Below are 21,488 nucleotides of genomic sequence, written 5' to 3'. Positions count from 1 at the left end.
CTCTGCTAGCTTGCCTCTGGAGTTTAGACAGAGGAGATAGGCAATCACATAATCTAAAATTAAAGGCGGCGATACGCACTTGGGAGGTCTGGTCGAAATGTAAGACTAGATTTGGGCTATCTTCATCCAGCTCACAACTTACGCCTATATTCAACAACCCAAAATTTCCCCCGGGATGTGGATCCAAACTGTTCGGTCAATTAAAGATGAGGGGAATTGGGGCGATTGCGGATCTCTTAAGCTTTGGGAAGCTCCTGAGCTACCAAGTCCTACGGGCTAAATACGATATTAGAGAATTAGACACATTTAAATATCTTCAAATCCGACATTTCATCCAAAAAAACATGCCCAAATCCAGAATTCCCTTCTCTCACCAAGTTTGAGCATTTATGTAAAGTCAACACCCATCAAAAGGGTCTAATTTCGGAAATCTACGCTGAATTAGAGAAATCAGTGGACCCTCCAAACCATGACTACATGCTTAAGTGGGCAGCAGACCTGAATATTACTATAGAGAGAGAGAATTGGGACGAAATCTGGGAAGCAGCCTCAGGAACTTCCATATGCACCACAACAAAGGAGAACATACATAAAATCTTATATCACTGGTACCTTACTCCTGTGCGATTAAATCAAATTTACCCCCTGGCATCTGATCTTTGCTGGAGAGGCTGTGGACATGGCCCATATCTGGTGGACATGTCCAGAAATTGTGAAATACTGGACCAAGGTCCAAAATTTGATAAAAGAGGTCACCGACCTGGAGTTACCTATTGATCCACTGACCTTCCTACTGGCCAGTCCAATGAACAAAATTGACCATCCAGTTAGGAAATTAATCTCCTTTATTCTTACAGCGGCTAGATGTGAGATAGCGGCCGCCTGAAGAAACTAACCACCCCCTCCAAAAGAACTATTAAAAAGCGGATCAACGAGGTGATGCTTATGGAGAAATTGACGGCTCTCCTTAGGCAAAACCTATTTACATTTTATAGAATACTTTTTATAAGATGAAGGCTTCCCACAAATACTAGAAAGGGAAATCGTATACCCAGACAAGGAGTATCATGACACTCCGAATCTAAGCCTAAAAACTGATAAAACCAGGAACCCGGCACCCAGCGAGGGTCCCCCCCCACCCTCTCCCCACCCCCCCCCTCTCCCCAGTTGCTACCCCCCCCTCTCCTCCCCCCCCCCCCCCATGTCCTCTCCTCTCTTTCCTTTTCTCTCTGAAGGCCCCCCCTGTACGACAATCAAGGTTGTCAATCTTTTTTTCCCCAAAATGTAAAAAAGTTCTTGTATTAGGCTGTACAGTGTGCATGACGAATTATTGTTGTATTACTGCCTAATAAAACCATTTTAAACAAAACAAAAAAAAAATAACAGAGTTAAAAAAAAAAAAAGCTACAAATATTTTCTCATAGTACAGAACTGATTTAAAAAAAAAAAAAAAAAAAAAAAGGTAGGATATTGCTTGGTCTGCAGCTTTAAAAGGATCTAACCAAGATGGTATAACGAGGGATACGGTCCGCAGTATAATGCAACTGTACCGCGTAAATACCTGACTCCCACGGGTGTTAAAAATGGCCACTCAGGGAAGACAAGTATCAAGAGTGATCGTGGTATGGATGAAGCTAAGTATAACTATGTCAGTCTGCATGTACCAGTGACTGTGATGTTCCAAAGCAGGAGAACATCATATTATACCAACTCCTGGTGCCCACCATATCCTCTGCCCAGCCAGCCACAGGCAGCACCCCGAGACAAGGCAAATCATTGCTGGTGTCAAACGCGCAACTACTTCCATGTAACCTCCCTAAGTAGCGGCCACGTAGGGTTACACAAATATCTTGGGGATCGGGTGGTCCCTGAATGTCAGGAGACCACCAAAACAGCTTTAAGTGACCCCCTAGTTCAGGTAAGCAATATAAAATACAGGTAAAAACGTAACCCAGATGGGATTGCTGCTTAAAAAAAATAATAATAAAAATGTAAAAAAAAGGGATACATCTTCAAGATTCAAACCTATTTACACGGTCATTGTAGTCATGGGTAAACAGCATTTATAATGCAAACACAGCTATTTCACCTATGACGAGAGAGAGAGCCCTAAACGCTTCTCCTTTTCAGGTCCTGTGTACTCCAGTATTTGCGGTCATGTGATGACTTCAACAATTGTCACATGACTGCAACTACCCTGGAAGTTGAGGGGGCGCCACTGAAACGGTCGGTCCGCCCCTATAGAATATATATAGTTCCCCATGATGTACTTGGTACACCAATAGAGCCACGTCCTGTACCAGTTACGGCATAACAGCACTGAAAAGGTTAAAGGTCTTCACGGGCAAAAGATGCGCTCCCGCCCCCTTCGCCACTAGGAGACTACTTGCAAACCGCTTACCTCGGCTCCGGCGTCATAGCGTCACGTTACCATAGCAACGTGACGTCACATAATCGAGCTGTTGCCGCCACAGTCAAGGTAAGCAAGGTTTACGGAGGCCTTCGTCGCTCCCCTGGCACTTAATTTAAGTGCCTTCGGGAAGCGTGTGGGGCCTCTGTAAACCCTGTGCCCCCTGCAGTCAGTCTCGCGCCCCCCAGTTTGCGCACCGCTGTTTTAACGCCTTCAACCACTTTACCTGTCACAGGACCCCCCCCCCCCTGGCATAGAAGGGGTTAACGGCTTGCACGCTCTAGCAAACAGCGAGGTATTTGATATACAGAGCACTGCGGAGTAACCGGGCTTCTGATCATGCGGCTGTAGTAAGCCTGAGATTGATGTACCTGTCTCTTTACCGTTTCACACCATAAACTATATAGAGCGGCGGCGTTATGAGCCGGCGTCTCCAGGGAAATGATGGTTTAGAAACTCAGAGAGAGAGAAAAAGAAAAAAAGATGACTATTTCGGGCTATCTGCTGCTTCGACTTGGAAATGCCACTGATGCCGCCACTAATTCTAGCTGAACTTACAGAAGCTGCAATCAAAGAATAAAATGACTGAACAGAATCATCTATTATGCACGGACAGCGCAAAAAGAAAAAAAAATACTCATGAGTGCATCCACATGCCAGGCTTATCAACATGGGATTTACACAGCAGATAAGGACACTCATTTATAGAATGTTTTACCAGGACGTAATACTTGAAAACGAGAGGTAACTCTCAATGTGTGTCCTGGGAAAGGATAAGCAATTGAGAACATTTTGGGTGCTATAATGAGGACACCAAGGATGTTACTAGACAAAGTGTGAAAGTACCAGGAAGTACCATTTTATTTGCAACGATATAGTTCCACACATCTTCTTTGCTGACAGTTACAGCTCCCCTTTCTACTTAATGAAAAACTGGCTTATTTTAAGAAGACATTCTCCTTTTCTATTTCCGACGCATAAATACAATATACATAAGCAGGGCCGCCGACAAGGGGAATGGGAGAGAGCTGGGACAATTGTGTGCGGGGTGTGGGGCCCGGCCAGTGGTCAGGCCCAACTTCAGCGTCAGGCTGCAGGGACTCTTTTTGCTGCTGGGCCTTAGCTCTCCCCAGCAGCTGCGGATGGGCCTTCACCCCAATTCCTCTACCGGAAGTCGGGCCCAAGAACGGGGGAGAGAGGAGGAGGAGGAGAGAGCGTGAGAGGAGGAGGAGAGAGCGTGAGAGGAGGAGGAGAGAGCGTGAGAGGAGGACGAGGAGGAGAGAGCGTGAGAGGAGGAGGAGGAGGAGAGAGCGTGAGAGGAGGAGGAGGAGGAGAGAGCGTGAGAGGAGGAGGAGGAGGAGGAGGAGGAGAGAGCGTGAGAGGAGGAGGAGGAGGAGGAGGAGAGAGCGTGAGAGGAGGAGGAGGAGGAGAGAGCGTGAGAGGAGGAGGAGGAGGAGAGAGCGTGAGAGGAGGAGGAGGAGGAGAGAGCGTGAGAGGAGGAGGAGGAGGAGAGAGCGTGAGAGGAGGAGGAGGAGGAGAGAGCGTGAGAGGAGGAGGAGGAGGAGAGAGCGTGAGAGGAGGAGGAGGAGAGAGCGTGAGAGGAGGAGGAGGAGGAGAGAGCGTGAGAGGAGGAGGAGGAGGAGAGAGCGTGAGAGGAGGAGGAGGAGGAGAGAGCGTGAGAGGAGGAGGAGGAGGAGAGAGCGTGAGAGGAGGAGGAGGAGGAGAGAGCGTGAGAGGAGGACGAGGAGGAGAGAGCGTGAGAGGAGGACGAGGAGGAGAGAGCGTGAGAGGAGGAGGAGGAGAGAGCGTGAGAAGAGGAGGAGGAGAGAGCGTGAGAAGAGGAGGAGGAGAGAGCGTGAGAAGAGGAGGAGGAGGAGGAGAGAGCGTGAGAGGAGGAGGAGGAGGAGGAGAGAGCGTGAGAGGAGGAGGAGGAGGAGGAGAGAGCGTGAGAGGAGGAGGAGGAGGAGGAGAGAGCGTGAGAGGAGGAGGAGGAGGAGGAGAGAGCGTGAGAGGAGGAGGAGGAGAGAGCGTGAGAGGAGGAGGAGGAGGAGGAGAGAGCGTGAGAGGAGGAGGAGAGAGCGTGAGAGGAGGAGGAGGAGGAGAGAGCGTGAGAGGAGGAGGAGGAGAGAGCGTGAGAGGAGGAGGAGGAGGAGAGAGCGTGAGAGGAGGAGGAGGAGGAGAGAGCGTGAGAGGAGGAGGAGGAGGAGAGAGCGTGAGAGGAGGAGGAGAGAGCGTGAGAGGAGGAGGAGGAGGAGGAGAGAGCGTGAGAGGAGGAGGAGAGAGCGTGAGAGGAGGAGGAGGAGAGAGCGTGAGAGGAGGAGGAGGAGGAGAGAGCGTGAGAGGAGGAGGAGGAGGAGAGAGCGTGAGAGGAGGAGGAGAGAGCGTGAGAGGAGGAGGAGGAGAGAGCGTGAGAGGAGGAGGAGAGAGCGTGAGAGGAGGAGGAGAGGGCGTGAGAGGAGGAGGAGAGAGCGTGAGAGGAGGAGGAGGAGGAGAGAGCGTGAGAGGAGGAGGAGGAGGAGAGAGCGTGAGAGGAGGAGGAGGAGGAGAGAGCGTGAGAGGAGGAGGAGGAGGAGAGAGCGTGAGAGGAGGAAGAGGAGGAGAGAGCGTGAGAGGAGGAGGAGGAGGAGAGAGCGTGAGAGGAGGAGGAGGAGAGAGCGTGAGAGGAGGAGGAGAGAGCGTGGGAGGAGGAGGAGAGAGCGTGAGAGGAGGAGGAGGAGAGAGCGTGAGAGGAGGAGGAGGAGAGAGCGTGAGAGGAGGAGGAGGAGGAGAGAGCGTGAGAGGAGGAGGAGGAGGAGAGAGCGTGAGAGGAGGAGGAGAGAGCGTGAGAGGAGGAGGAGGAGAGAGCGTGAGAGGAGGAGGAGGAGGAGAGAGCGTGAGAGGAGGAGGAGGAGAGAGCGTGAGAGGAGGAGGAGAGAGCGTGAGAGGAGGAGGAGAGAGCGTGAGAGGAGGAGGAGGAGAGAGCGTGAGAGGAGGAGGAGGAGAGAGCGTGAGAGGAGGAGGAGAGAGCGTGAGAGGAGGAGGAGGAGAGAGCGTGAGAGGAGGAGGAGAGCGTGAGAGGAGGAGGAGAGGGCGTGAGAGGAGGAGGAGAGGGCGTGAGAGGAGGAGGAGGAGGAGAGAGCGTGAGAGGAGGAGGAGAGAGCGTGAGAGGAGGAGGAGGAGGAGAGAGCGTGAGAGGAGGAGGAGGAGAGAGCGTGAGAGGAGGAGGAGGAGAGAGCGTGAGAGGAGGAGGAGGAGAGAGCGTGAGAGGAGGAGGAGGAGAGAGCGTGAGAGGAGGAGGAGAGAGCGTGAGAGGAGAAGGAGTGGAGAGTGAGAAAGAGGAAGGACAATTGATAGAGATGCGGGAGAGACAGGGGGTAGAGGGAGTGTGAGGGGGCAGGAATAGGAGAACAGTGAGTGAAGGGGGAGGGAGAGAATGAGAGGGGTAAATGTGACAAGGGAAGAGAAATAGAGGCAGTGAGAGAGCTAGGAAATGTGAGGGAGGGGCTTGTAAGACCGACGACTTGGGGGGCCATGGTAGAAACAAGAGTCCAGCGCCCCAGGAAAGCCGTCGGTAGCCCTGTACAAACAGTTTTTCCACAGTGTGCACTTTGGTGCTCAAAGTCTAAAGTGGCTATTCTAGCTTTTTTTATCCAAAAAGCCCTATTGACTTCAATAGGGGATTGCTGTCCGAACACAGCCCGAACGGCCGAATTGGACCATGTAAAAAAAAGGGGGGGGGGGGGCTTAGAATTTTTGGTGATCAGACTCAATAATAATATTTTTTAGGCTACTTTGACCACTGCCATTATGGATTGTCTTCTTTAAAAACGTAGTCCCAACGCGTTTTGCAAAAGCCATACATTTACACACAATGTAAAGCAGAGCAGCGTCAGTGCAGCGTGGATCCCCAGCGCAGTGGTCTCCAACCTTTTGTTGGATAAAGAACCCCCAAGAGAAATTCTAACCCTCTCTAATAGCAACTCTCAGAAACGATGCATTATAAAATTCTTCTGTATTCGATACAATTTTCAAATGGCCAGAAAATTGCAGGGAACCCCAAGGCTTCCTAGCAAACCCTGGTTAAAAAAAATACTGCTCCAGCGACTGGTGAATATGTTCTGCTCTCAGTACCGTGGCAATGAGGAAATGTTCACTCCAGCATCTCAGTTCAAAAGCAAGGAATTATTTATTTTAGCACACGTGCCATACAAAGAGCAGTGTACAAGTGGCCCACAACACCCCTACGCGCTTCGTGACCTACGTCCCTTCGTCATGGGGATAGCTCGGAAACGTACTTTACTTCCTAATAAAACAATGGTGGGGAAAAAAAGCATTAAATATAATTTAAAAAGTGAAATGCATCTCTTATTACACTGTGGTATACCAAATATAAAATTAAAGGGGATTCGATGGTTTTCATAGGAGGATCATTTCATACACTATCTATACTAAATGTGGCATTAATTAGAGAAACATTTATATACAATACATACAACAAAAATAAACCAAAAAAAAGAGCTTTAAAAAAGGTCATACAAAGATATCCTAAAGTGCATTTAAATACAATCTAGAACTAAAAATGGCTCCAATTCAAATGTGTGATTTAGATCTGGAAATTTAGAGTTGTTTAGGATTTTTTTACTTTATTTACTCTTTTCAGCAATAAATTCAATCTATTGCCAACTCTTCATGAATTAGGGATATGATCAACTCCCATCATTTTAACTCTTTGTGCACAACCATCAAGAATCTCAAGAAAATGTTTTGTCAGTGGATATAAAATATCAGCTTTAATAGCAGCTCTAAAACTGTCCCAGTATCCGGAGTGTCGGTGTTCTAAGAGTGTGAGCCACAGAACTGGGGTGTCCAGCATAGTGCCGGGAAATTACAACACAAGTTGAATTACATGCAATTCTGTGTTTTTCATTTTAAAACATTTACCAGTAGCAAAACTTGAGAAACTTCTTTGCTTATTTTATCCCGTACAGGACTTGCATTTACAATTAAAATACCACACACACGACATATTTTCTATCCATTTACCAGATCTACTTTCACATCTCCTTTTATCTGCAAATCTACTGAGACACAACCGATTTTGGCACTTCTCTAGATGTAATTTTTGGTTTCGTGCTCAGGGTTAACCTAAAAGGATGGTCGCTCACAAGTATATTCCAATTCTAACGAATAATCTATAATCCAACATGTGTAGCACAAGAACTAGAAGATGTAATAAAGTATGGTGATGAATTCTTTTTCTCGCCTTTCTCATTTCTTTCTGGGTTTTTTTCTTTTTTGGACTTTCCCCAGATTTTTTCTCTCTAGATATTACGGTCAACTTTATTTAAAGCATGCATCGGCGTTTTAGAAGCATAGCCTTTTCATTAAAAGGAAAAATAAAAATAAACCGACATACTAGACGCTATTCTGAACACAACAGGATCTAAGCAGCTACGTTTTATTCTTTATAGTGGTCCCCCATCCCATACATATGGACATGATTCAGCTCTAAGGATTGTGTGCACACAAACACACACACACAATGAAACATGGAGTAAAGTGATAGAAATCTCCTTGTTCTTTCCTTAGAAGTCCCTGTTGGTCTCAGATTTGTATCAGGATCAGAGAGAGGGCACTTTGCCGAAATAGCAATTTCTTTTATTATGCTTAAATTAAGGAAACTAATTAAACCTGTATGATCCATTGCTATATCTTATGAGCTGTAACACAATGCGTTCAGGCCCCCCATCGCAGCGATAGGCATGAGCATCTTGCAATCTCATTTGTCTACAGAAAAAGCCTATTCACAGCAGGGCACCAGATTATGTAGTAACCTTCCATGGGAAAGCAAGAAAGGAATTCACGCGCGTTCCCCAACTCCTCGCATTGACATTCTTAACCCTTTCTTTGTTACATATTATTGGCAAAGCCTTTCCATGCATCACCAGTAAGCAGGTTCTGCATTATAATACACTTTAATGATATAGCACTTTCCTCCCTATGGGACTCAAAGCACTTCACAGTTACAAAAAGGAAAAAAATTAAATATTTAAGGTTACAAAAGAGACCAAACACAAGGAAAGATACAATACGGGATGGGACAGTACTGTAGCTATTAATTACCGGACAGGTTGTGGTTCATTAATTAAATGCCTGGGGAAAAGGATCTTGTGCCGGTTTTTATAGATTTCCAGAGAGGTAGCCTCTCAAACTGTACATATTGGAATATTTTTATTTATTTAGTTTACTCCTTATGATTTAAATCTCTCACACCGTCTCCCTAGCTAGGATCCTCAAACACTTTTGAGGAGTTTAATATATTACTATTGAGAAAAATATATAGAGGACACAATGCAGAAATTAATTAATTTTTAATACAAGCATTATATTAACAAAATAGCAATTAAAAGTAAGGATGGCTATAGGAAGCAACAATCTTTGGCGAGATGTATGTATGTATGTCTTTATTTATATAGTGCCATTAATGTACATTTCGCTTCACAGCAGTAATAAACGTGACAATCATAAATAACAAATAATACAAATAACACTAAGGGGAGAAGTGCTTCAGACATAAGAGTAACAATTAGGAAAAGGAATCCCTGCTCCGAAGAGCTTACAATCTAATTATATTATTAGTAAAGTTGCAATCTGATTACTCATAAAATATTAACTTTTTTTAAATAATTTCACTTTCAAAACAGAAATTAGGCGATTTCAACCCAAACAAAAAGTGTAGGTAGATAATGAAGAAACGAATAAGCAGAAGACAAATGGCCTTTATAAAGACAAGATGCAAACGCCCTCATTCCACATAAGCCCGTGCAGCATATTAAACCAGTTCATTAACAAAGTGTCAATTAAGCAGTTCTTTACCTTCCTGTGAGAGTTACTGCCATGTGTTCATTTCAAGTTGATTCCCCATTCGGTTTGAATAATTAAATTGTGCTCTTACCACAGACACGGAATCAATAATCCAGTGTTTCGGAGAGCAGAATAAAATATTTGCACTGAATTGAAGTCTGTTGCACATTACAGCTCTGGAGATTATACACTACCCCAACATGCTCTGTGCGGCTAATGATGCTTGCAAGATGCAGAATAAATCGCACACACTTTGCATGCAAATGCGAGTTACACACGTATGCAAATAACGTACGATTCAATGAACATTCAGAATCATTTCGTTTGATTTTTCATGTCTTCAAACTACAAGACTTTAAAAAGTAATAGTAATAAATTAGTCCAGCATGATTTCATAGATAGAAAATTTGATGAAATTAATCTTCTTAATAGGCAAATTTGATGTAAGTTGTGATACCTTTAAAGCAGCCGTCCAAGCTGCTGCGGTTTTATTTTTTCCCCTTTAATATGTGCATCAATACAATCCACACATTGATAAGTAATTGGCTAAGTTGTCAATCGATCGGCAAAGATTCGGCTCAGGGTTTCACTAAATGGCTGTCAGCGCAGCAGAAGAGGAGCAAAGATGCAAAGTTGTGTGGGGAAGATCATGTGACCAGGCAGTCACTAGATACAATTGGTGCACTGCTAGAGAGAGCAGGGCACAAAAAGGGGTGTGCCAGAGCCTGTTTAAGAAGAGGAAGGGGATGTGACTTTGTAAACGGTTGCTATAGAAACAGAAACAAGCTTCTTACATAATACATTAAAAATGTCAGAGTGTTTTTTTTTTTTTTTTAAATGCTACAAATATTTTTTCATAGTACAGATCTGATTTATTAAAAAAAACATGTAGGATATTGCTTGTCTGCAGCTTTAAAGGACCAACACTAAGCTTTCTGCTTAGCTGAAATGATAATGTACAGAGCTTGCGAAAACTCTGGTTTCTTCGTCAACAATTCTGAAGGGACGAGGGGGAGAAGTGATTCCTGCATGTGATAGCTTTCAGTGGAACCACATGAACACATTTCCCAACACAAGAGCATTCAAATCATCTCCTGTCCCGATGCTATACATGAAGCGCAGAAAACGAACTCTACAAAACGATGCCTCTTATGACTTATCTGGGTTATTTGTGTTTGTGTGCTTATTTAGCATGAGGAGTTGGTCATTTAATGAAGCCCGGGCACTGCCGTAGCACAGCGCTCAGGAGTTGGAGGGACAGGTGCTGCTTTATTTCATCTGAACACCTCCTAATGAATCGGAGCCTTCATGAGCGGGGCCTGCTTGAGCAGTTTAATTTCATGCACCAATCACTCGCAGCATCTTAATCGGTCAAGGAAACAAAACGATACCAGAGAAATGTTCTCCGTGTGAACAAGATGCCAAGAACATTTGTATTCCTGTTTATCCTGAGATAGTTGCACGTGCAGCGCCCACTTCACTATAGGAGCCAAAGAGATGTGGAAAATCCCCCAAAATCATGGGACATGGAAATAGGACCTGCAGTAACCCTACTGCAAAAATCCAACTTAGAAAGCAGCAGTACTCACGGAATTTTTGCTCTTAGTTAATTTACTGTACAACTTTTTAGTGTATGACTGCATAGGTCAGGACCCTGGGATAGGGAAACATGTATGCACCCATGCCAAGCAGTTATAAGTGACAGGCCTCTACAAGTGTCATAACCCAATCGGGGAATTCCAATACCCCATAACCCCAGCAACTCGGTAACAACTTTCACAGCATTGTCTGTAATGAACGGTTATCTTAGTACTTGCATGCATATGTCTTCCCTTGCGGATCGGCGACCAGTTAATCAGCGCTATGCAGAAATATTAGTCCCTGCCCTAAATTTCATTTCAGTTAAATTTTCTCAATGTGAAACTTTGCCATTTAAAAAAAACAAAAAAAAAAAACACAAAAAAAAAAAACGAACCATGGGACCTGCGGTACTATGATAAACACAGACTCCCAGGCTCACATAATAAAGCAGTCACCTAGTGCTTTGGCAGTCTGCTGCTTTAACCACTTGGTTTATTCTTCAAATAAAAACTTGCAGGAGATGGAATTAATTCGTAGTCACATTGGCAGTGACCAGGTAAAAGCAACCGTCTGTATGAAGGGCCATTAAGATGAACCAAGCTTGTTTGGATGCAGGGTTTTGCCGACAGCTTATAATTAGTTGTCAGGCTTTATGAACTGTTGGATAGAGCAGACAACGTTAAATAGAGTGGGTTTCCGTTAAGCGTAAGGGCCGCTGGGATAAGGTTGCCAGGGGGACTTTTAAAGCACTGGTTAATAAATACACAGGTCTCGTCTGGTTTTATTCGAGGGGTCGTATAATGGTGTACTAAGGGAGGACGGACTCCGGCTGTGCCATAGCACATGTAGACTGTGCAAATAGAAAGATTACACTATATATAGTATCTCTGTCGTCTAAATTGAACATAAATTGAGCCTTCCAAACTTTCAAGACACCACTCAAGTTCCACCTTTGCTGTGAAACATGTGAGCAGTAGCCTCAATTTCTCACCATATTGACACTGCCAAACCCCATGGGCGGCGTGTGCATAAAAAAAAAAAAACATTGATTGATTAAGCCAGTGGTTCTCAAACTGTGGTTTCTGAAGAACGACGCCTTTCAAAATTCACTTCTGGTAGCTTTCTCCAGCAATCTGTGCATTTCCTATGACTACTAAACACCGATTGATACGGGTGCAATGTTTATGTTACAGATATACTAAATAATCCAACTAAGTGCAAGTATTATAGTTTTCCAAATGATTATATTATTACAAACACGGAAATGATCCAAAATATGGAAAATAACTTTCATTAATTAACTACCTTTTCTAACAAGACAAGAGGTGAAGAGATTAGGCAAATCATTGTCAAAACGCGTATACATTTTGCGAACTAGATGACAGATGTTGGCAAAAAAAAACAGAAAAGCAGAGTCCTCTCTGTAACGATCACCTACCTTGGTCAGACAGGAAGTCCAGCATGGTCTGTAGCAGGAAAGACAGATGTCGGACAGACAGCGCCGGGTTTCCCATCCTCCGAGATGCGTATACTAGCTCGTGAAGCAAACGCATCTGCACTGCGGCCCATCCTTTGTGAGCACCTGAAGAGAAAGCAGACAAACTACATGTCTGGAAAAGTAACCCTTCAACAAAAAAACACAGCTCCTGTATGTCCAAGGACTGACGTACACCAGCATATTGACCCTTGGCCACACTTATTCTAGTAAACATGGTCAGTGCGTGTCAGTTTTAATGGATATACAGCTATATGAAATGATGGCGCAGATACGTAAAGCGGAACATTATATGATTTACGTGTGTGTAATACGACTCGGAAATACAAGTGTTGCGGAAAACAAAGTAGATGGAGGGGGAAAAAAAAAAAACTCTGAATGTGTGGCCAGCACGAGAGAGACTGAACAAACAATGCCACAGTTTCCCAAGTGAGATGCCAAGGAGGACGCTTACTTACCGATTCCTTATTGCCGTCGCTTCCACTTATTAGCGAGCGGAGAGAAGTACAACAGATTCAGGTCACCTGATCACCTCATGAAAGGTCTGTATAGGACCTGAAACGTAGTACTCCTCACCGCTCTCTAATAAATGGAAGCGTCGGCGCAAAGAAAATCGGTGAGTAAGAATCCTACTTGGAATCTCACTTGGGAAACACTGTTGCTTTGCAATACGACTCCAACATACAGTACAGTACATGAAACTATATCAACATACAATCCTGAGTCAACATGCCGTATGTCAGATGCTGTGCCCTCATATCAGCGATTACAGCCAGATACCAGTGTTTTGGTGCTCATTCCCAATGAAGGGGCATAACTATGTAATAAATAGGAAATTCTTGTTTTTGGGGTGGGAAGGGAGCGATCAAATCAGGAACATTACATGTGAATAAAGAAAATATAAAAAAAAAAAAACAATAATTGTGCAGTATATTAATACAATGCGCTCCCTTCCCACCCCAAAAACAAGACTGCATCTGTTGGAAATCCTCGCATATTTCCAGGAAAGGTTGAGAATTATCGTTTCAGGTTACATTTTTGTGTTTTACATATACTGTTTAATTATTTGGTTTATTGTATTCATCTATGGTATCTGTGGCGCCTATTCAAATCATTTGACAAATAAATAGGAAATTAACATCAATAGATTAGAGACACACAGCTTAATTTCACCTTCACATGGGATGACGGACACATAAATCTTTGCAACAGAAACGCGAACATTATTGAATTGAACGTATTGTTAATATGTAGCATTTCATTTCTCACGTCTATGCACTACAGACCAACATTTCTCCTGAATTCTGGAGCATTCTTTGTATTGGATACGTTTTAACATCCATCCTGCTTTTTTTACCCCAATAATCCAAAATGAATTTTCTCTTGCACTGAAACAATCTGTGTCTTTCTCCAGACATATTAAGCAGTCAGCTAAGGAAAGCTTTTTATTTTGTTTGTTTTTTGTCTTGCTTCTTAAACAGATTAGGTACGGTGCAGAAATTACTGAAAGCTTTGCCACTGGCAACTGCACATGAAATTAAACTATTAACACAACTATTCAAAAGTGTGTGTTTACATACTAAAAAATTTGCAAAGTCTTAAAGTGAACATTAAAAATGTTTAATGACACTAACAAAACGTGTGTGTATATTCACATATTTTTGTTGTTGTATATTCACATTAACACTATTATGTGCATACAAACTCTACGTACGAGTGTGTGTATGTGTATGTGTGTGTATATCTACGCACGTGTGTATATATATATATATATATATATATATATATATATATATATATATATACATACATTTATATATATATATATACATATATATATATATATATATATAAAATAGAAGAAAAAAGCGCCCAATCCTAGTGCATTACTGTGCAAAAAGGTATTTAATTCCCAAAAAAGGCTCATAAAATGAACTCACAAACATAAGAGATAAAAAAGCATGTTATGAGATAATACTCATGCTCCAAAGGATCAGGAAACGCCGCTGCTCTGCTACACTGCTCCGTGACTCCACTGCATCCGATATGGCCCTCGTGAATCACCGCCCGCAGGAACTCACGACATCAGGCTCTCCACAGATTTCCTTCCCCGGGAACACACCTCCAGATGATTTGGGTTCCCACCGGGGACACTGGATGTGGCGGAACAAGCGGATGACGTCACACGGTAAGTAAGGATGCCGAGCCGGTCTTGGAACGACCTGGAGGTCGTTTCCCGGGGAAGGAAATCTGTGTAGCAGAGCTGTGGCGTTTCCTGATCCTTTGGAGCATGAGTATTATCTCATAACATGCTTTTTTTATCTCTTATGTTTGTGAGTTCATTTTATGAGCCTTTTTTGGGAATTTAATACCTTTTTGCACAGTAATGCACTAGGATTGGATGCTTTTTTCTTCTATTTTCTATGCAGGTGGAGAGGTCGTTGTGCCCTTTAAAGAAGCTGCCCTTATCCTGATAGTGCCTTTTGTTTCTCTGATATTGGACTTATTTGGACTTCAAAGGACTAATTATATAGTTTGTATTTGAGTGGGTCCGCAGCACACCTTTGTGTAACCATTCATGCACATTTCATTTAGTGTCGTTGATTTTACAGTAAGAAAGTATTATTGCTTTATAGGTTTTTATTTTTATTTTGCATTTTCTCTATTTTTTGCTGTCATACTACACCCAGGCGCAGTCCCTATATATATCCACGCACGTGTGTGTGTATAGCTACGTACGTGTGCGTGTGTATAGCTACGTACGTGTGCGTGTGTATAGCTACGTACGTGTGCGTGTGTATAGCTACGTACGTGTGCGTGTGTATAGCTACGTACGTGTGCGTGTGTATAGCTACGTACGTGTGCGTGTGTATAGCTACGTACGTGTGCGTGTATAGCTACGTACGTGTGCATGTATAGCTACGTACGTGTGTGTTAATAGCTACGTACGTGTGTGTTAATAGCTACGTACGTGTGTGTTAATAGCTACGTACGTGTGTGTTAATAGCTACGTACGTGTGTGTTAATAGCTACGTACGTGTGTGTTAATAGCTACGTACGTGTGTGTTAATAGCTACGTACGTGTGTGTGTGAATAGCTACGTACGTGTGTGTGTGAATAGCTACGTACGTGTGTGTGTGAATAGCTACGTACGTGTGTGTGAATAGCTACGTACGTGTGTGTGAATAGCTACGTACGTGTGTGTGAATAGCTACGTACGTGTGTGTGAATAGCTACGTACGTGTGTGTGAATAGCTACGTACGTGTGTATATATCTACGTACGTGTGCGTGTATAGCTACGTACGTGTGCGTGTATAGCTACGTACGTGTGCGTGTATAGCTACGTACGTGTGCGTGTATAGCTACGTACGTGTGCGTGTATAGCTACGTACGTGTGTGTTAATAGCTACGTACGTGTGTGTTAATAGCTACGTACGTGTGTGTTAATAGCTACGTACGTGTGTGTTAATAGCTACGTACGTGTGTGTGTGTGTGTGAATAGCTACGTACGTGTGTGTGTGTGTGAATAGCTACGTACGTGTGTGTGAATAGCTACGTACGTGTGTGTGAATAGCTACGTACGTGTGTGTGTGAATAGCTACGTACGTGTGTGTGAATAGCTACGTACGTGTGTGTGAATAGCTACGTACGTGTGTATATATCTACGTACGTGTGCGTGTATAGCTACGTACGTGTGCGTGTATAGCTACGTACGTGTGCGTGTATAGCTACGTACGTGTGCGTGTATAGCTACGTACGTGTGCGTGTATAGCTACGTACGTGTGCGTGTATAGCTACGTACGTGTGTGTTAATAGCTACGTACCTGTGTGTTAATAGCTACGTACGTGTGTGTTAATAGCTACGTACGTGTGTGTGAATAGCTACGTACGTGTGTGTGTGTGTGAATAGCTACGTACGTGTGTGTGAATAGCTACGTACGTGTGTGTGAATAGCTACGTACGTGTGTGTGAATAGCTACGTACGTGTGCGTGAATAGCTACGTACGTGTGTGTGAATAGCTAAGTACGTGTGTGTGAATAGCTACGTACGTGTGCGTGAATAGCTACGTACGTGTGCGTGAATAGCTACGTACGTGTGCGTGAATAGCTACGTACGTGTGTGTGAATAGCTACGTACGTGTGTGTGAATAGCTACGTACGTGTGTGTGAATAGCTACGTACGTGTGTGTGTGAATAGCTACGTACGTGTGTGTGAATAGCTACGTACGTGTGCGTGTGAATAGCTACGTACGTGTGTGTGAATAGCTACGTACGTGTGTGTGAATAGCTACGTACGTGTGTGTGAATAGCTACGTACGTGTGTGTGTGAATAGCTACGTACGTGTGTGAATAGCTACGTACGTGTGTGTGAATAGCTACGTACGTGTGTGTGTGAATAGCTACGTACGTGTGTGTGAATAGCTACGTACGTGTGTGTGTGAATAGCTACGTACGTGTGTGTGAATAGCTACGTACGTGTGTGTGAATAGCTACGTACGTGTGTGTGTGAATAGCTACGTACGTGTGTGTGAATAGCTACGTACGTGTGTGTGAATAGCTACGTACGTGTGTGTGAATAGCTACGTACGTGTGTGTGAATAGCTACGTACGTGTGTGTGAATAGCTACGTACGTGTGTGTGTGAATAGCTACGTACGTGTGTGTGAATAGCTACGTACGTGTGCGTGTGAATAGCTACGTACGTGTGTGTGAATAGCTACGTACGTGTGTATATATCTACGTACGTGTGTGTATATCTACGTACGTGTGTGTGTATATCTACGTACGTGTGTGTGTATAGCTACGTACGTGTGTGTGAATAGCTATGTACGTGTGTATATATCTACGTACGTGTGTGAATATATCTTCGTCCGTGTGTGTGCGCTCAGAGGCTTAGGCTACACTTATAGTGCCGGCGACGGCAGGCTGCGGTCGCTGGAAAAATCAAATTGAGATGACTTCCAGCAATCACGACCAAGCCGTCGCTCCGTCGCGCTTACTATAAGCGCACGCAACAGCGGCAATGCATTTGTTTTGACACAACGTCGCGTCGCTGTCACTATAAGCGCAGACTTAGGCTTTGCCTATAGTGCCGCCGACGGCGAAACGATGGGTGACGTCACCCGTCGCCACCGGCGAAAGTTATGTTTCGCCGGTCGGCCGCATCGCGGGAATTCCCGCAATTTGATTTGTTCAAGGGCCGTCACGTGACGCGACGGCCCTTAAAAAAATCAAATTTTGCCGGCGGCGGGTTTTCGCGACGGCGGCGTCGCTCGTCGCGTGCACTATAAGCGCACGCTGCAGCGGGAATGCTTCTGGGCGAATTCGCGTCGCCGGGCACTATAAGCACGGCCTTAGTCTTCAACTTCAACCTGTGCTGAAAACCTGACCTTTTGGGGGAAGGGGGCTTGAGGACTGGAGTGTGACACCGCTGTGCTATATGACAATAAAGATAACAGAAACCGGGTAAGAAATCTCAGTCGAGGCAAAGGATCGATCGGAACAGCAACAAACCTGCCATGGAGACGTTGCTGGAAAGCTGAAGGTCACTGCTGTTACAGTGCATCCTCATCGCCATCACGGGAGAAAAGCTGTTTCCGTGATGAACAGTGATTTACCGTAATGTGAATACACACACACACACACTTTTTGTTGGTGTCGCCAAACCTTTTTAATGTTCACTTTAAAGGCTTTGTTAATCTTGTTTTTCCTGTAGAAACCAGGAAATATCTTTTTTTTCTTTTGGTGGTTTAAATACAAATCTAGATCAATATATTATAAAATAGATCATTATTAGATATATTTTTATGGATAAGTGTTATTACTGCTTTTAAAAAAATAAATAAATAAAAAAAAGAGGTAAAAATGCATCTATATTTTTTAGTGGCGTGAAAAAGTTTGTGAACCCCACAAGGATGGCTGGCATCCTTTACTAGAATTCATGGTTGTGTCAATGATGTCAAGCCGTCCAGGTCCAGAGGCAGCAAAGCAGCCCCACCATGCATGGTTGGGATGAGGTTCTGCTGTTCGAATGCAGTCTTGGTTTCCGTGAAACATAATGTTTCTCATCGAGTCCAAACATTTTTACTTTTGACTTGCCTGCCCAGAGAACATTGTTCTGGAAGTCTTGTGGATCATCTATGTGCTCTTTGGCAAACTTCCGACAGCAGCAATGTTCTTTTTAGAGAGCAGTGGTTTCCTCCTGGCTATCCTTCCATGAACAACATTCTTGTTCAGTCTTTTTCTGATAGTATTCATGACTCAACTAATATTGGCCAAGGCGAGAGTGGCCTTGCAGGTCCTTGGATGTTACTCTGGGGTTCCTGGTGACTTCCTCGAGGATTTGACAGGTTTTTCTTGGAGAGATTTTGGTAGGACGACCGTTCCCCCAGTGGATTGGTGGAGAGCCAAATCCTTAGCGATAGTTTTGTAACCCTTTCTAGACTGATGAGCATCAGTAACTGCTTTTCTGAGGTCCTCAGAGATTTCTTTCGTGGTATGACTTGTTCCCCACACACCTGTATGTTGAAGTCCAAACTAAAAACTTTTTTATCCTTATATAGGGTGGGGCTTCCCAGACTCACCTGAATATCTACCTAATTATTTAAAACACCTGATTCTAATTATCACCTTTATTTCCAGGGTTTCATTAACTTTTCCACATACCCGACTCTCTTAATTACTCATTGTTTGACTAATTCATACATTTTGTTTCAAAAGACATTGAATTTGGTTAATATAAACCCTTTTGGATATGTAAGGAAATACTGGTTTTGATTCAAGCAGGTCATCATGGAAAAACTATGGAATTTCTTCCTACTGCAGTTCACAAACTTTCACATGTGCATATACAGATGGTTCTGGCCTGTCCTCCTCGGGGCTCCCGAGCTAGAACCCCCCGCACACAAGTACAAAGATTTAATGGCACATTGAAATTAACACAGCGGGGGTCCCTGCGTCTGAATGGGACATGCGCTGTGTGAATCCTACCGGGCTGCACTGGTCTGTAAGAGACGCGCACTAAGAGTGAGACTGAATCAGTCACTCTCCCTGCTCGCCTCTAACAGGCAATAGCAGGGCTTTATTTTATTTTAATAACCCAGTATTGTAGCAGGGAGCTAAAATCGCATTGATTTCAGCCCCGGGGACCCCCTACTTCCCAAGTTACAGGCCCTGTTATGGGGTGCCTGTATCTCCCTGGATTGTTTAAATCTCCGTCACGTGGGCCATGAAAGTGGGAGAATGTAAAGATGGCGGGGATACCGGCACGCCATACCAGCGGGGGGCCTGTAACTCAGGAAGCAGGGGGTGCCCGGACCTGAAATTAATGCAGTTCAGCTCCGGAGACCCCCTGCTACAATACTGTGTTATAAAATAAAAAAAAATTAAAAAAAAATAAAAGCCCTGTGATCGCCTGTTAGAGGCGCGCAGGGAGAGAGACCGATTCAGTGTCACTCTTAGTGCGCGTCTCTTGCAGACCAGTGCAGCCTGGTAGGATTCCCACAGCGCGAGTCCCATTCAGACGCAGGGACCCCCGCTGTGTTAATCCACTGAGCCATTACAGCCTGTGGAGTGTCCCTGATTTCTAGAATGTGCTCCTTCCCATGCCTGCGGACGCTGGGACATAAGGAAAGACTCCATCTGTATACACACAGACACACACACACACACACACACAGAGACACAGAGACACAGAGACACAGAGACACAGAGACACAGAGACACAGAGACACATAGACACATAGACACATAGACACAGAGACACAGAGACACACACACTATTGATTACTGTGTTTCCCTGTGTTAGAAATTAAATATATGATATTGTACTTCTACCTTTCCCAAAACATGCATCAAATAATTTGGGGTACCTGCATTGCTATGTGCCTATTTGAATTCTGAAATGCACCTGGTCACTCCTATTACAACACTGGTGCTCAACATCAGTCTAACTAAACGGATACCAGCAGGGCAGGCATTCGAGATTTCTCTAATGAAAAACAAACAGGCAAATTAGCCTAGTTTTAATTACTACAAAGATAAAATAAGCTGGCCTGATGGTATCCTGCAAGGACTTAACTTGAGCTACCCTATTCTACACCATCTGCTTTATAATCAGAGAGGGGGAGAGGGGACAAACTGAGCGAGGGGGCATTATCGGTACAGGTATTGAAGATCAGAAATAATCTCTAACCAAGGGTTCTGAGTGTGGATACTTGACCTTTATTTTATTTAAACTTAAGTTATAGAAGTTATAAAATGTAACGATGCAAAGCTTTTCACAGACCGTACCCTGTGCACAGCAGAAGTTAGGACACATCCTCTTAAAACAAGAAGGAACGGGCACTCCAGAGGTCTTCATACAAAAAACATATTTACAGTGTTCGTATCACTTGAGTTCCACCGATTCAGTGTTGAGGAGCGGAACCACAGGCGGCTAAAAAATGAGCCCAGAATTTGGCGTCCAATATACACACTAAACAATGCTAGTTGTATGGCAAAGCATCATACAACCAAACGTTTTTACCTTTGCTGAAGTCCTTGGGATCCAAAGACAAGCTGTACCCTGGGAGAGTGTCCAGCAGAAGTTTGTAGCATGCTTTCCAGCCAGGCTCCGGAATGCTTGGGGCCACACACTGCATCGCTGCCACACGGGTGAAGAAAGCCGACTTGCGGTGAAAGCCGATGAGTTCGTACAGCTCCGAGAGAACGCTGTAACGCTGGATCTTCTCCTCTTCGGAAAGCTGGATGCAGGAGCGAAGCAAGAGAAGGAGTTTAGATGGATTGAACCATGTGAATCCCATACAAACATATCGTCTATGTAGAGGTAAAACTCATAGTGCATTTTTGGCAAAAATTAATTAAATGCACTTCCGGACTTGGAATTTCTTGATATTTCTATTGAAAAACTCATGATGTTCCTATTTAGTCATAGTTCAGCGTTACCAAAACTCATTAAGTATGATTCTGAAAGAAGTTAATGACTTTTTCCTCTACAACGACAATATATTTCTTTCCAGAGGTGCCCAACAGAACATTACAGACAAAATTAAACACTAGGCTCGAGAAGGTAAAAAGGCGACATAGGGATGCAGGTCATGTCATATTGACCAACAACTCGGTCCCAAGCCAGGGCCATCATCAGGATAAGGGCTGAAA

The 21,488-nt window shown here is 44.1% G+C and overlaps 1 protein-coding gene across 2 annotated transcripts in view; it reads right to left on the bottom strand.

Annotated features, from left to right (window-relative positions):
- TRAPPC9 (trafficking protein particle complex subunit 9) overlaps window positions 1-21,488 on the bottom strand; it is a 953,009-nt gene that overhangs the window by 885,628 nt on the left and 45,893 nt on the right. For both annotated transcript variants that reach the window (XM_075581783.1, XM_075581782.1), the window contains 2 exons: window positions 20,857-21,073; window positions 12,273-12,416 (listed from right to left, as the gene is read on the bottom strand). In XM_075581783.1, the coding sequence (XP_075437898.1) occupies window positions 12,273-12,416; window positions 20,857-21,073 (361 nt within the window). The remainder of the gene's footprint in view (window positions 1-12,272; window positions 12,417-20,856; window positions 21,074-21,488) is intronic.

Source organism: Ascaphus truei, chromosome 2, assembly GCF_040206685.1.
Source record: "Ascaphus truei isolate aAscTru1 chromosome 2, aAscTru1.hap1, whole genome shotgun sequence".
Classification (NCBI taxonomy): Eukaryota; Metazoa; Chordata; class Amphibia; order Anura; family Ascaphidae; genus Ascaphus; species Ascaphus truei.
The sequence above is the reverse complement of the archived record's forward strand: the minus strand, read 5'-3'. Positions and strand labels throughout refer to the sequence as shown.